The following is a 13016-nucleotide window of genomic DNA, read 5'->3' as shown; positions in this document are numbered from 1 at the left end:
GGGCTCAGGCACGGCCCCGAAGCCCGGCTGAGGGGACACACGGGCTTTGAGGGGACACACAGGCTCTGAGGGGACACACAGGCTCTGAGGGCACACGCGGGCTCTGAGGGGACACGCGGGCTCTGAGGGGACACACGGGCTCTCCTCTGCCCGCGCCTGCCTCGGGAGGATGAGCGCGCCGCAGTTCCTGGAAGCTTTACCGAGGCATCGCTGTTACTTTGCTTTGAATGGGGACCAAACCCTCGCTGGTGATTGTCACAACAAAACAGCAGATTTGGATAGAGGCAGGAAGGGATCTCCCTAAAGACGCGCTCACGCTGTGTTTGGTGCATCCCTGCCCGGCGTTCTTCTGTGATTTAAAGGTGTCCGGCCCGCACGGAAGGACGGTCTGTAAGTGCCGTGAGGGACGCGCCTGGAGGTGGATTTCTGCTTGATGGCGGTGGGAGAGGTTCAAAACTCTTTTCTCGTGTTGCTTGAAAAGAGCGTTTTTCTGAGTAATGCTTAGTAGACCCTATGAATCACCATCTGCATAACTTTATATGGGGGCTGCTGTTCTCAGCGGCTCGCTGGAACTATGTAAACTATCAACATTATCTGTTTGTACATGAAACGTGCAAATCTACTCCCCGGAAAACTATTCCAGAGCAGGGCAGAGGAAGAGACAGGGCAGAACAAAATGTCAGGGCGGGCTCGGAGAGTGGAGAGGGCTGTTTGAGAGCCGGCAGTTGCTGTGGCTCCGTGAAAACTTGTGCTGGGAATGCTCGTGGGGAGGGAGAGCTGCTGTGCGGATGCTGAGCGGAGCCGGGAGAGGCTGCGGGAGCCTCGGGTCCTGCCCCAGCCTCGCACCTCGCTCCCTGCTCCTTCAGGCTCTTCCTCCAGCGCTTGCTGTGCTGAGAAAACACCGCGGGTCTTTCAGAGAGGCTCGGGAGGGCTGTGGCAGCCCGAGAGGGGCCTCGGCAAGGGGACGGTGCGGTGGCAATGTCACCCAGCCGTGGCGGTGTCACCAGCGCGGCGGAGCTGCCCCCGCACGGGCGCTGCGGGAGCTCCCTGCGCTGCGCTGGGCTCGTCAGGGGAGAAGAGTTTATTCTCTGGAGCTGTCAATCCATCACCTCCCAGAGGCTCCTCCATCGGAGGCTTCTCCACCTTCCCTCCGCCTCCCCCTCGCTGCCAGCTCTCCCAGATGTGCTCAGCGCTGAAGGCTGCAAAATTCCCCGTGCCCAGGCAGGGGAATCACAGCATCTCCTAAATCTCACCGGGGAATTCAGAGCATCTCCCAGACCTCACCAGTCTGACCCCAGGATGAGGAGAGTGTTTGTTGCAGGAGGTGAACATTTCAGCTTTTGGTGCAGGTTCAGTCCAGCGTCTCAGTTTGGAGTGACCTGGCATTTCCATGCAGTTGGATTGAGAGTTTTGCTGTAGGGGTTTTTTTGGGTGATGGGGTTTTTTTTCCCTCTAAACAATATGCTGAAATTTCTACATGAAAATGCATTGCTGTCCAAAGGAGCTGCATTCACAAGTCACTGGGGTCCTTGTGCTCTCCTGAGCATCTCCTGCTGCAAGGCAACCCGAGTCCAGCTCTTCTGCTGTGTCCTGCTCGTGTTCAGTGATGGTTTGGGGATGCTGATCCCTGACAGCATCGAACACCATCTCCAACAGTCTCTTCCCCATCTCAGCTCAGCCCAGCCCCTGCCATTCAAGAGGGAGCATCCAAACATGCCCCCAATGCAGAGGGAGCTCTGCCTTTTCTCAGCCCAGGAACATGACTGCCTTCCCACCTGCCATTCAGGCGGGAGCATCCCAACATGCCCCCAATGCAGAGGGAGCTCTGCCCAGGAACATGACTGCCTTCCCAGCGGGTGGCCACAGCTGGGGACCACTGGCCACAGCCAGCCCAGGTGGCATTTTGGACTTGTGACCCTGGGACAAAAGCTGGAGTGAGCTGTTGGGGCTCCCACTCCTGCAGCTTTCCTAAATCTCACTTCTCATCAGATTCCTTCATTAAACGTTGATTAGATCAGGTAGTGTTTCTTTCACTACAAGGTAATTTGGCTTTCCATTCAGTGGGCCCATCTGATAACTAACACCTTGAAATAACATAATTCCACCTGACCTTGATGACACCAAGTCCATCTGGACTTCTGCTCCCTGCCTGGCTCTGGCTCTGCACTTTCTGATCTCAGGATGCAATTTAAGACCCCTCTGTAGGAAATGAGCCCTGCCTGGAGGAATGGAGACCAAAGCCACCACATTATGGTCCTGTTACTGACACACAGGCACAGTGATGAAGGCACAGGTGACAGCTGAGTGTCATCCATCTGTCCACCAACCTCTGCCTGAGCTCCTCCTCTGCCCTGGCCATCCCTCACGTGCAGGCTCTCTGCTGGCACTGCCACCATGACAAACCTGCACAGTGCGGTCACCCAGGACTGAATCTCTTTGGGGGTGTTGGTGCTTAATTCCCACATGGTCCGAAGCTTTTTGTCCATTGAGAAGTGGGAGCTGAACCTGCATCTTCTTGCTGGGCAGTGAGCAGGGCCAGAGGGGGCGTGGGGAGACCTCTCTGTCTCCCTGGTTAGTTGGGAGCTGGGGGTGCAGAAGCTCAGGGAGCAGATGCTTGCTGTTTGCTGGAGAAAGCAATGGGGACTGAGATCAGAAAGCAGTTCCCCCTCCCCAAGTTTTCCAGCACCAGGGAAACTCTCTGCATGTGACATTTAGCTGAGAAGGGCCACCCAGCAGGAATGTGTGGCTCTTCCTCACCTGTTTGGTTGTCAAACCAACCCCAAACCACCCTGACAGGGAGGGTGAAGGTTGATAGGGTGGTAACACCTGCAGGATCAGTCTTGACAGGAACTTGAGAAAGTTTGCACTGGAGCTGACCCAGGCAAGCAAAGTTTTGTGTGCCAAACTTCATGTGGATGAAGATTGAGCAGATTTTTCCAATGTCATCAGTTCTGGAGGAGAAAACAGGCACATTGATAATTTGGAAGCGATGACATCTTAAATTTATGTTCCCCTCTCTGACCTCTTCCATAAGCCATGCTTTGAAAGCCCAGGAAACCCAGCTGGTGTTCCCCCAAGTCTGGGAGGAAGTCTGGAATAAAACCCAAAGAGAAGAGCTCTGAAAGTGCCCGGAGCTGGGGTGTCCATCCTGTCTTTGTGCTGTTCCTTGAAAATCGGGATGTTTTTACGAGGCTCTTGGGAAGTTTATGGGTCCAGCCTGGTGCTGACTTTGCTCTTCCCAGGGACTTCCCATCTGAGATGGTGGAGATGCCCCTTCTGATGGATAACAATAATAATGGCTAAAGGGGCTGCAAGCCCCGCAGACCTCCTCACCTCTCGGGATCTCCTCTGGTCAAGCTGACCTCACTGAAGGATGGCAGCCGCGTCTTTCCGCTACGGCCTGACCATCACGGGGGCCGTGCTGCTGGTGACGGGGACGCTGTGCTTCGCCTGGTGGAGCGATGGCGAGGTGGGCTCCGGCAGCGGGGCTCGCCTCCTGCCTCCCCGGGGGGCCGAGGCCGTGCCCAGCTCCTCCTCCTCCTCCTCCTCCTCCAGCGCCCTGCTCCGCTCCGTCAGCTTCTTCTGCTGCGGCATCGGCGGCATCCTGCTCATCTTCGGCCTCCTGTGGTCCGTGAAGGCCAATGCCAGGGTGGTGTCCCGGCGCTACCAGTACCATTTCCCCCGGGACCTGCAGTACTTCACGGCCGAGCCTCCGGAGAAGTGGAACTGCAGGTGGGAGCCCCGTCCCTGCCAGCTCCTGGGTGGGCAGAGGTGGAGGATGGGTCTGAGCCTAAACCTGCTGCCAGCCTTGCTGGCTGGGGAGCCCACAGAGGCAGCAGCACTGCTCTGTGCTCTCCTCCTGCCCCCCGAGAAGATGCTGCTGCTCATTAATATCAGCCTGAGCCCTGCAGTGCCCTCCCTGCCCACCCCCTCTGTGCCCTGCATCCAGCTCTCCATGCCCTGATCTCTCCATGCCCTGCATCCAGCTCTCCATGCCCTGCATCCAGCTCTCCTTGCCCTGCACTGATCTCTCCCTGCCCTGCATCCAGCTCTCCTTGCCCTGCATCCAGCTCTCCTTGCCCTGCATCCAGCTCTCCCTGCCCTGCATCCAGCTCTCCTTGCCTTTCCTCCTGCTTTCCTTGCCCTTCATCCAGCTCTCCGTGCCCTGCAGGGCCATCACATGCCAAGGGACACGTCTCCTTAGCGGGGCCACCAAGCAGAAGAATACATTGATTTTCTGGCAGGTTTGGATGAAGTGGGGGTGGGGAGGGGTCCCTCAGAGCTCCAGTCCTGGTCTGGCAGCTCTGCAGTGCTCTGTCAGGATGAGGGTGTTTGTAACGTCTTTAATGGAAGCAAAGTCTTCCTTACAAGGGAGTTAAATGAAAAAAAAAATAAGGAAAATAATCCTTGGGTTGGCATCAAGATAGAAATGTAGGCAGAAGGTCCTTTATGAAGCCCATTTCAGGGTATGGAAAGACTCCTTGCCCTGCCCTGAACACCATTGCTGCTTTTCAGGTTCTCTGGATCTTCCAGTGTGAGCCTGAGATTTGCTCCCACTTCTTCATTTAAAAGTTTTTTTTTAATAAAAAGGGTTTTTATTTGCTGGAGACTGCTGTGGAAGCAGGGCCAGCCAGCCCTTCCCAGTGCTGCTTTATGGGGTCACAGCAAAGATCGTGGCTCCAGCATAAATGGGGCTCTGGGGAAAAGCAGCACTAAGAGAAACTCCTGAGAACATCAAACCATAAAAACACAGTTGGAGTGGGAGGCACGTTCCTGGTTCTCCAGGGGTTTCAGTGCCCATCTGGGTATCTGTGAGCTTGTGAGCAGCTCTGGGTATCTGGGGGAGGTTCCCTGTCCCAGGGAGGGACTTTGCTGTGCCCCTGTGGGGAATGTCCCTTTCCCTGAGCTCCCAGTTCCCTTGCTGGATGGGATGCAGCACCCTGGCAGTGCTGGTGCTGCGGCAGCTCCTCCAGCCCCAGCAAAGCATCCTGTGCTGGGATAAATCCCCTTCTTCTCCACATTCCCAAGGAAGCATTGCTGTGCAAGCTGAGGCTGTTTGTCAAAACCCCTCTGGTGCTGCGGCAGCTCCTCCAGCCCCAGCAAAGCATCCTGTGCTGGGATAAACCCCCTTCTCCACATTTCCAAGGAAGCATTGTTGTGCAAGCTGAGGCTGTTTGGCAAAACCCCGGCAGAGAAGCCCGGGGTGGTCTGTCTGGGACAGGGATCTGCCAAAGCCAGGATGGAGGATCCCTGTGGAGCACATGGCTTTTCCTGTGGACCAGCTGTGCCCTCCCATGCCCGCTGCCCCCCAGCACACTGGGCTGGCTTTCACCTGCAGTGATGAGCTGCTTTCACAGCATCCCCAGCTTTGGGGCTGCACCTGGTGCAAGCAGGGCCGTGTGCAGGGCAAAGGTTGCCAGAGGTTTTCCCTGTACACAAGCTATGTTTGCTCAGGAAAACTCTGCTGGAAGTGGCACCAGGCTTGGCCAGTGCAGGGAGAGCTCTGGCTGCCATGGGAGCAGGGTGTGACCACAGTGACCTGGTGTTGTGGTTGTGAGGGTCCCAGGATGAGGGAAGGGATGAATCCATATTCTTAGAAGGCTGATATATATATTATATTATATTATATTATATTATATTATATTATATTATATTATATTATTATAATAATGTGATATGATATTATGATATTATATTATGATATATGATATGATATTATAAGATATTATATTATATTATATTATATTATATTATATTATATTATATTATATTATATTAATGTGATATGATATTATGATATTATATTATGATATATGATATGATATTATAAGAAATTATATACTAAAACTATACTAAACTATAGAGAAAAGGATACATCAGAAGGCTTGAAAAGAATGAATTATAAAATCTTGTGACAGACTAGAGAGTCCGACACAGCTGGACCATGATTGGTTAAGTAAAAACAATTCACATGGAACTAATCAAACACGCACCTGCCACGTTCTAAAGCAGCAAAACAAGAGAAAGAAATCAGATAATATTGTTTTTCTGTTCCTCTGAGGCTTCTCAGCTTCCCAGGAGAAAAAATCCTGGTGAAGGGATTTTTCAAAAAATATAATAATAACAACCTGGGCTGCCTGGTGCTTGTCCTGGTCCTTGTGCCAGCAGCCTCTGTTCTTCAGGGGGTGAGTTAGGGGTTAGGCATGGTGAGGATGCTCTCCTGCCCATGGGATCCTCTTGAAAACCTCGTGGATGCCAGGAAGCAGCTGACAGGGTCACCCCATGACACGTGACATTTGACACTTCAGCAAAACCTGCCCGTGTGCTCTGCCCAGTACACGAGTTAATCATGCTCGGGGATGCTCCACACAGTGGGGTTGATGGGATGCTGGGATGCTCCAGTTAATGGGGCACTGGGATGCTCCAGCTGGATGCTGGGATGCTCCAGCTGGGTGTTGGGATGCTCCAATTGGAAGCTGGATGTTCCATTTGGGTGCTGGGATGCTCCAATTGGAAGCTGGGAGGTTCCCTCCTCTCCCCCCACAGCCCCTGGGACTCCAGCGCCATCCCCACCTACGAAGAAGCCCTGAGCTGCAGACCAGCCCACGCTGCCCCGGCCTACGTGCAGCCGCCGGGGACAAAGGAGGAGCTCACGCCGCCCCTGTACCGCTACCTGGAGCGGGACGAGAGCTGGCAGGGCGGCCGGCGGCGCAGCTCCTCCGACAGCGCCTTGTTCCGACCCGGCCCGGCCCGGCTGGAGCCGGGGCAGCCCCCGGAGCCGCAGGAAACGCCTCCGCCCAGCTACGAGAACATCAGCGAGCGGGGGCTGTGACAGCCCGGCCGGGACTCTGCGGGTCAGCTCCGAACCGAGCCCCTCCGCCGGGGTGGGAGCAGGGCGGGCGAGCAGCGGGAAGGGGCAGCCCGGCTTTCCCGGCACTGTGGGGATCGTGGGGCCTGAGATGTGCTCAGGGCGTCGGGGGTAGCTGGCATGTTTGAAAGCTTTCATATTTTTAATAAAACCACTGCTGGTTTCAGAGGCTTTGCATTCCCTGCTCACCCTGGGGAGCTCCTGTCAGGCCGGGAGCTGCCCACTCAATAATAAATCTGCACAGAACGAGTAATCTGGGCAGAGAAAGCCCAGCTCCATCTGCACCGCTCCCTTCTCTGTGAACGCCCCTTCCAGACCTGCCTCCACCCCTTCCACCTTGTTTCCCTAAATACTGAGCCCCCACGCCTCACTTCACGTGGCGTTACCGATGCTCGGTGGGTCGTGCCCGTGGTCAGAGCATCCGAGTGCACTTGGCATGCCAGGCAGCCTCCTGGAAATGCCATCCTGAGTGGCACAGCCCCCTCCCTCCCTGCTGCCACGGGTGGGCGTGCAGCCTTGCCCAAAACTGCAGCTCGGTGGGTCGTGCCCGTGGTCAGAGCATCCGAGTGCACTTGGCATGCCAGGCAGCCTCCTGGAAATGCCATCCTGAGTGGCACAGCCCCCTCCCTCCCTGCGCCATGGGTGGGCGTGCAGCCTTGCCCAAAGCTGTGGCAGGGGCTGCTGCCAGGTCCTGCATCCCACCAGAACTCAGCGCTGCCCTGGGCCCCCTGAGGCCCTGCAGGGCTGCAGAGTGGCTGAGGAGCCACGGCCACGTCTAACATACTGTTTATAATAGAATTATTTGTCATAAACCAGGTGTATCAGGGGAATAAATCAAGGGAATAAATCAAGGGAATAAAACAAACACTGTGGCTCATGTGTGGTGGGAAGGAGACACCTTTTAACACCCCATTTCCAACTTAAGTGTACACAGGGCACAGGGACACTTTGTCTTTACTCTCCCTGGGTGGATCAACCTCACTCCATCCTTTTCTGGCTTTAGTTCCTCCTTCACAGCCCAGTGAGGCAGCCTTAGCATTCAGCCAGAGCAACGCAGGGTCTGCTCCAAAAGACCCTCCAGGGTCCTTTGTGCTGCCACAAAGGACCCTGGAGCATTCCCTCTTTTCCTGTTGCAGCCCCTTAGCCCTTGAGAACGTGCTGGGCCCTGGCATCCCCCTTCTCTGGGGCTGTGCCAGCTCTGATTTATGACCGAGTCCAGCTCCAGTGCCCAGGGCTGGGAAAATCCCGGCAGCACCAGCTGGTCTCCGGGTCCCCATCCCTGCAGCCGTGTTCCCTGTCCCCGCTGTCCCTTCCCAAGGTGTGGGGTCTGGCTGAGCGTGCCTGCAGGGAAGGTTACCCGGACACGTGCCGGGTGGCTCCACTGGAGTGTGAACGGCGGGGCAGTGTTTGCATTCATTACAAACCCATTAAAAACTGGCTGGCTCAGCCCTGGGCAGGACCAGCTCGACGTGCAGCTGATCCTCAGCTCCTGGCAGCCTCTGGAAAGAGAAACCACTCCTTGCCTTGTGCTGCAGGTGTACTCAGCAGGCAGCAGCCGCAGGTGGACGGGCTTCCCAAAGTCTTTCCTCCTGCCTCTCCCACCCAGAGCCCATGGCAGAGGAGAAGACCTTCCGCTACGGGTTCATCATCTTGGGCTTCTTCCTGGTGATGCTGGGGATGTTCATCATGAGCATGGAAAAGCCCCAGTACTACATCACCTTCTGTGTCCTGGGTGTGCTGCTCGTAGCCGTGGGCATCACGTGGAGCATGTGCCAGTGCTACCCAAAGGTAGGATCCCTTCTGCTGCTGGGAACTCTGGGGTCTCGAGGGCTCAGCTGTATTTGGGGGGCTTTGGCTGCTGTGGATGTGCAACCTCAGTTTCCCCAGGGGAAGCCAGCTGCAGCAATCTGGAAGGGGAATTGTTTTGGGAGGCTTGTGCCCTGCTGATGCCTGCAGGATGTGCCCCCATCTCCTTCACCCCCTGCGCCCGGGGCTTTGCTTTCAAACAGGCAGCAGGGAATAATCCCAAGGAAAGAAACTTGTGTTCCTCTCTCCCAAGCAGCCCTTCCTTGGGATCCGGGGCTTGGCAGGCTCCCAGGAATCCCAAGAAGGGACTGTGGTGGCCATGGAGGTGGGAGGGTCCCGGCAGTCTCCTTGGCAGAGGGCACGGAGCGCAGCCACGCGTCCCTGCCCTGGGAAACGGCTCTGGCAGAAAAGGGCTTTTTCCAAGGAGAGGGCATCTGTAGGACTGATCTGGGCACCGCTGGATGGCCCATCAACAACCTGGCTGCCCTCCAAAATGTGGGGGAGCCACTTCAGGACCCAGGACCAGCTGGGACCTCCGGAAGCAGCTGTGTTCCCTGGGACTGGGGTGGAGCAGAAACCAGCTCCCCTCAAAGCTGAGCTCAGCCCCAGCTAGGAGGGAGATGTGGCTTTGCCACCGTGCTTGAGGCTCCAGGATGGGACACCCTGGGCGTGGTCCCTGACCAGTGACCTCCTGTGTGGGCCTTGTGACTCCCTCTGGGCTTGGGGACACGTGTGACCCCACAGGGGGAAAGGCACTGAGAGCAGGGCTGGGCTGGACTCATTCATTCCTTACTGATTTCCCTCAAAAGTGCCATTTCCAAGGAAAACATCCAAATTTGGTGGGAAAAGACCCTAAACCCAGCTGAAGGGACACTCTGGCCCTTTCCCCACTATGAGGGTGAGGGTGCCTGTGATGCCCAGCACAGCCCCTGGGCTCTGCTCTCTTTTCCCCAGATAACATTCGTCCCTGCGGACCTCGAGGCCAAGCAGTTCCTGGACCACAAACCCACGGTGCTGCCACAGAAGGACACCGGGTGGGTCCCACAGCAGGGTGACGGATGTGTGTGCCCTGAGGGCAGGGTCTGACACTGGGGACAGCACAAAATGCCAAGCAGGGATCAGGCTGGGAGAGGTGAGAGCTGCCTGAGCCTGCCCAGGGCTGAGCCTGAGGAATGCTGGGGGAGGCAGAGCATCCAGCGGTGTTCCTGCAGGCATGCCCTGGCTCTGCTGCTGGTGTGGGCAGTGACATGGCCTTGGTGGCCTCTAAAGCCACTCCCTCAGGTGATGGAGCCCTGTGTGCATGAGCCTGAGCATCTCCCAGCTCCATGGCGTCCAGCTCTGCTCAGCACCCTGTCATCCCTTTGCCTGCAGCTTGATTTCCCCCTGCCCCAGCCAAGAGGCCAGCAGCAGCTACGAGAAGAGCCTGCCATCCTACGAGCAGATCCAGAGGCAGGCGGTCAGCTCGGCCCCACCCCCGGGCACGGCGCAGCCCCGGTCCCGCAGCTGCTCCCAGCCAGCCCTGCAGGCCAAGGCAGAGATCCACAGGGAGCTGGGGGCTGGAGACCCCCTCCAGGACCTGGCACCCCGCCTGGAAACAGCAGCAGGCAGCTGGTAGGTGATGCCTGCGGGCTTGGGGTGGCACTGGTGGGATGGGGAGTGAAAATGAGGGGATCAGACCCCCAGTATTGGGGGAGGGAGAGGATGGGGAAGGAGAGGATGGAGAGGGAGAGGATGCCGAGGGGTTTTGCTGCTCTCACAGCACTGAGCCTCCACACCCTTGGCCCCACTGGATGGTGGGGATGGTGTCTCAACCCATGAGGAGTCTCTGAACCAAATTATTTCCCAGGAGGAAATTTAGGTGGCCTCTGGTTGTAATTTGCATTTTGATGTTTGTGTTTTCACATTTTGCTTTTATTTAATTTTATCAATATAAACAGAGTCCCTCACAACAGTAACCCCAAAGTTCCTGGTCAGACTTTGATAGAAATGAGACGCACAGCACGTCACCCTCAAACCAGATGCCACATATGATGCCCAAGCACTGGTTTGGGAGGTCCCAGAGGGCTCTGCACGTGATGGGGGTCTCTGTTCAGCCTCAGGGCAGAGGACTCAGACACCTGCCAAAATGTAGCTATGGCTGGGATGGGTGCAGTGCTTTCCCATCCCAGCTGCAGATTCAGGAAGTGCAAGGACAGCCACTACTTCACCCCCTGGGCAGGCAGGTGTCCCCAAAAAAGCAGGCACCGAGGGCTGGGATAGGGACAGACATCCCAGGCTCCTCCAGGCACCCAGCGAGGGGACTGGTGATGCCGGTGATGCCGGTTCCGGCGGGACCGCAGCTCCTGCTCAGCCGTGTTCGGTGTCCCCGTGTCCCCGCAGCGCCGCCCGGCCAGCCCCGCGGGATGCTCCGCTGGCATCCCTGCTGGATGAGATGGACACGCCATCGCTGGAGGGCTCCGTGCCCGGCAGCCCCACGCCGCAGAGCCGGACCCTGCCCTGCTCCAGCCACTCCGGCCGCCCCCCGAGCAGCTCCCCGGAGCGGGGAGAGCAGCCCCGAGCCCCCTGGAAAGGCGCCGGGAAGGAGGATGAGCTCTACTACGGGCTCCAGGAGGAGCCGGATGCTCTGCTCCAGGAGGGTGATGGCCTCTCTGAGCCTGAAAACTGATTTTCTGGAAAAAAATGGTCACTTGGCATGGACTCACCTCATGGAGGGGACGCACAGGTCGTAGCCTGGAGGAAAGGGGGCTGTCCCCAAAAGGATCCTGCCTGTCCCTGTGCCGTGCTGCAGCCCTGGTGCACACCCAGCCGCTCAGGAGGCTGTCATTTCCCCCAGACCCAAAGGGGGAACTCCCAGCTCCTGAATTCAACAGAACATGGGACAAGGCCTCCTCGCCAGAGCCATTTGGGTGGGCACAGAGAAGCTGGGCTGGGCAGGATCTGGGCTAAGTGCTGTGCTTGGGAAGGGAAAGGATTGGCTGTGCTGTTTGGAGCAGGATCAGGTAGGTAAAACCTGCTCAGTGCAGTGGGTTTTATCAGGCAGAGTTGTCCTCAAAGTCTTTTTCCCACTTACCCAAGCTCTGCTGAAATTAAAATTCGATCCTGAGTCCCCTGCAGCAGGCAGCCTTCACATCTCCGGGCTGGGAGAGGGGGGATGGAGGTGACAGATCGTGCTGTCCCCTACCTCCTGCACAAGGACCAGCTTCCAGCCCTCCTGGGGACACAGTGGGGAGGACACAGCTGAGCCAAAACCGTGGTGGTGGCACTTGAGGTTGTGGCTTTGCACACTGTCTGCTGGGTCGGTGTCAACAGCTGCAGGTGGCTTTGCAGGCTGGCACCCACCGTGCCCAAACTTTCTGTGAATAAAAGGTGTTTGTCCCAAACCACGTGTGTGGATCTCAGCCTGGCTTGTCACCGTGACAGGGACAGCACAGGGGCTCTCCACAGCCTGGCTCCAGCACACAGAGAGGGCAGAGCTGGTGGGAGACACAACCTTTGGCTGCTCAGGACTGCAGGGATCTGTGAGGCTGAGCCTCCCCAGGGCAGCTGGGTCTGGATCAGAGCATCCAACAGCACGGGGATGCTGAGAGTCCCTAGCTCTGTTTTGGGAAAGCTGGGCTGGATCTGCCTGTGCCTGGCATGGCCCCAGGAGGCTTGGGAGCACACGTCTGCTGGCAGAGGAGACTTCAGCAAATTCCATAGAATCACAGAACTCAGCTGGAAGGGAGCTTAAAAACCTGCAGCTGCAACCCCCCGAGCGGAAAAGTGGGGGACAGCTGTGCCCAGCAGCCCAGGGGGATGGGGCACAGAGCCCTGCAGGGATGTTCCTGTGCTCCCTGCCACCCAGGAGTGCTTGGCTGGTACAGGGCAGGGTGTGCAAGGAAAGGCTGTGCCTGAGGTGTCACACCCCTGTGACAATCCTGCACCCTTGGCTCACCTTGGTGTCACCAAAGCAGCCAGGCAGAAGGGCAGGGAGCACTGGGCTGTTTATGGGCAACAGCAGGGTGGGGAGTGAAGGCTCCAGTGTTGGCTAAACATTGGCACAGGGTTGTGAGCTGCTCTCCAGGGGGAAGCATTACCAGATTGATTGCATGGACTCAGCTCCTGCCTGTCATTCCCAGGGTGAGTGTGGTGGCTCTGGGAAGGCTGTTTGGATGGAGCCATGCCTCACTGAGTTTCAGAGGGTGCCCAGGGCAGGATGTCACTCTGTCACTGCTCCTGTGGAGTGTGGGGATCTGGTGGAGACCCAGAAGCTTTTACCTATAGAACCACAGAAGGTTTGGGCTGGGAAAGGACCTTAAGGATCATCTTATTCTAAGCCCCCTCCATGGGCAGGGACACCTTC

The 13016-nt window shown here is 57.0% G+C and overlaps 2 protein-coding genes across 2 annotated transcripts; both read left to right on the top strand.

The window, feature by feature from the left end:
• Positions 1–3373: 3373 nt before the first annotated feature.
• TMEM61 (transmembrane protein 61) lies at positions 3374–6832 on the top strand. The gene is made up of 2 exons (XM_041421830.1): positions 3374–3732; positions 6547–6832. The coding sequence occupies exons 1-2, from the start codon at positions 3374–3376 to the stop codon at positions 6830–6832; spliced, it is 645 nt and encodes a 214-aa protein (XP_041277764.1).
• A 1647-nt stretch (positions 6833–8479) lies between these two features.
• On the top strand, positions 8480–11339 carry BSND (barttin CLCNK type accessory subunit beta). Its single transcript, XM_041421887.1, has 4 exons — positions 8480–8656; positions 9629–9708; positions 10046–10285; positions 11054–11339. Exons 1-4 carry the CDS (start codon positions 8480–8482, stop codon positions 11337–11339), a joined length of 783 nt encoding a protein of 260 aa, XP_041277821.1.
• The last annotated feature ends 1677 nt before the right edge of the window (positions 11340–13016 follow it).

This window comes from Onychostruthus taczanowskii, unplaced genomic scaffold (genome assembly GCF_017590055.1).
Source record: "Onychostruthus taczanowskii isolate IOZ18803 unplaced genomic scaffold, ASM1759005v1 scaffold7, whole genome shotgun sequence".
Taxonomy (NCBI): domain Eukaryota; kingdom Metazoa; phylum Chordata; class Aves; order Passeriformes; family Passeridae; genus Onychostruthus; species Onychostruthus taczanowskii.
The sequence above is the reverse complement of the archived record's forward strand: the minus strand, read 5'-3'. Positions and strand labels throughout refer to the sequence as shown.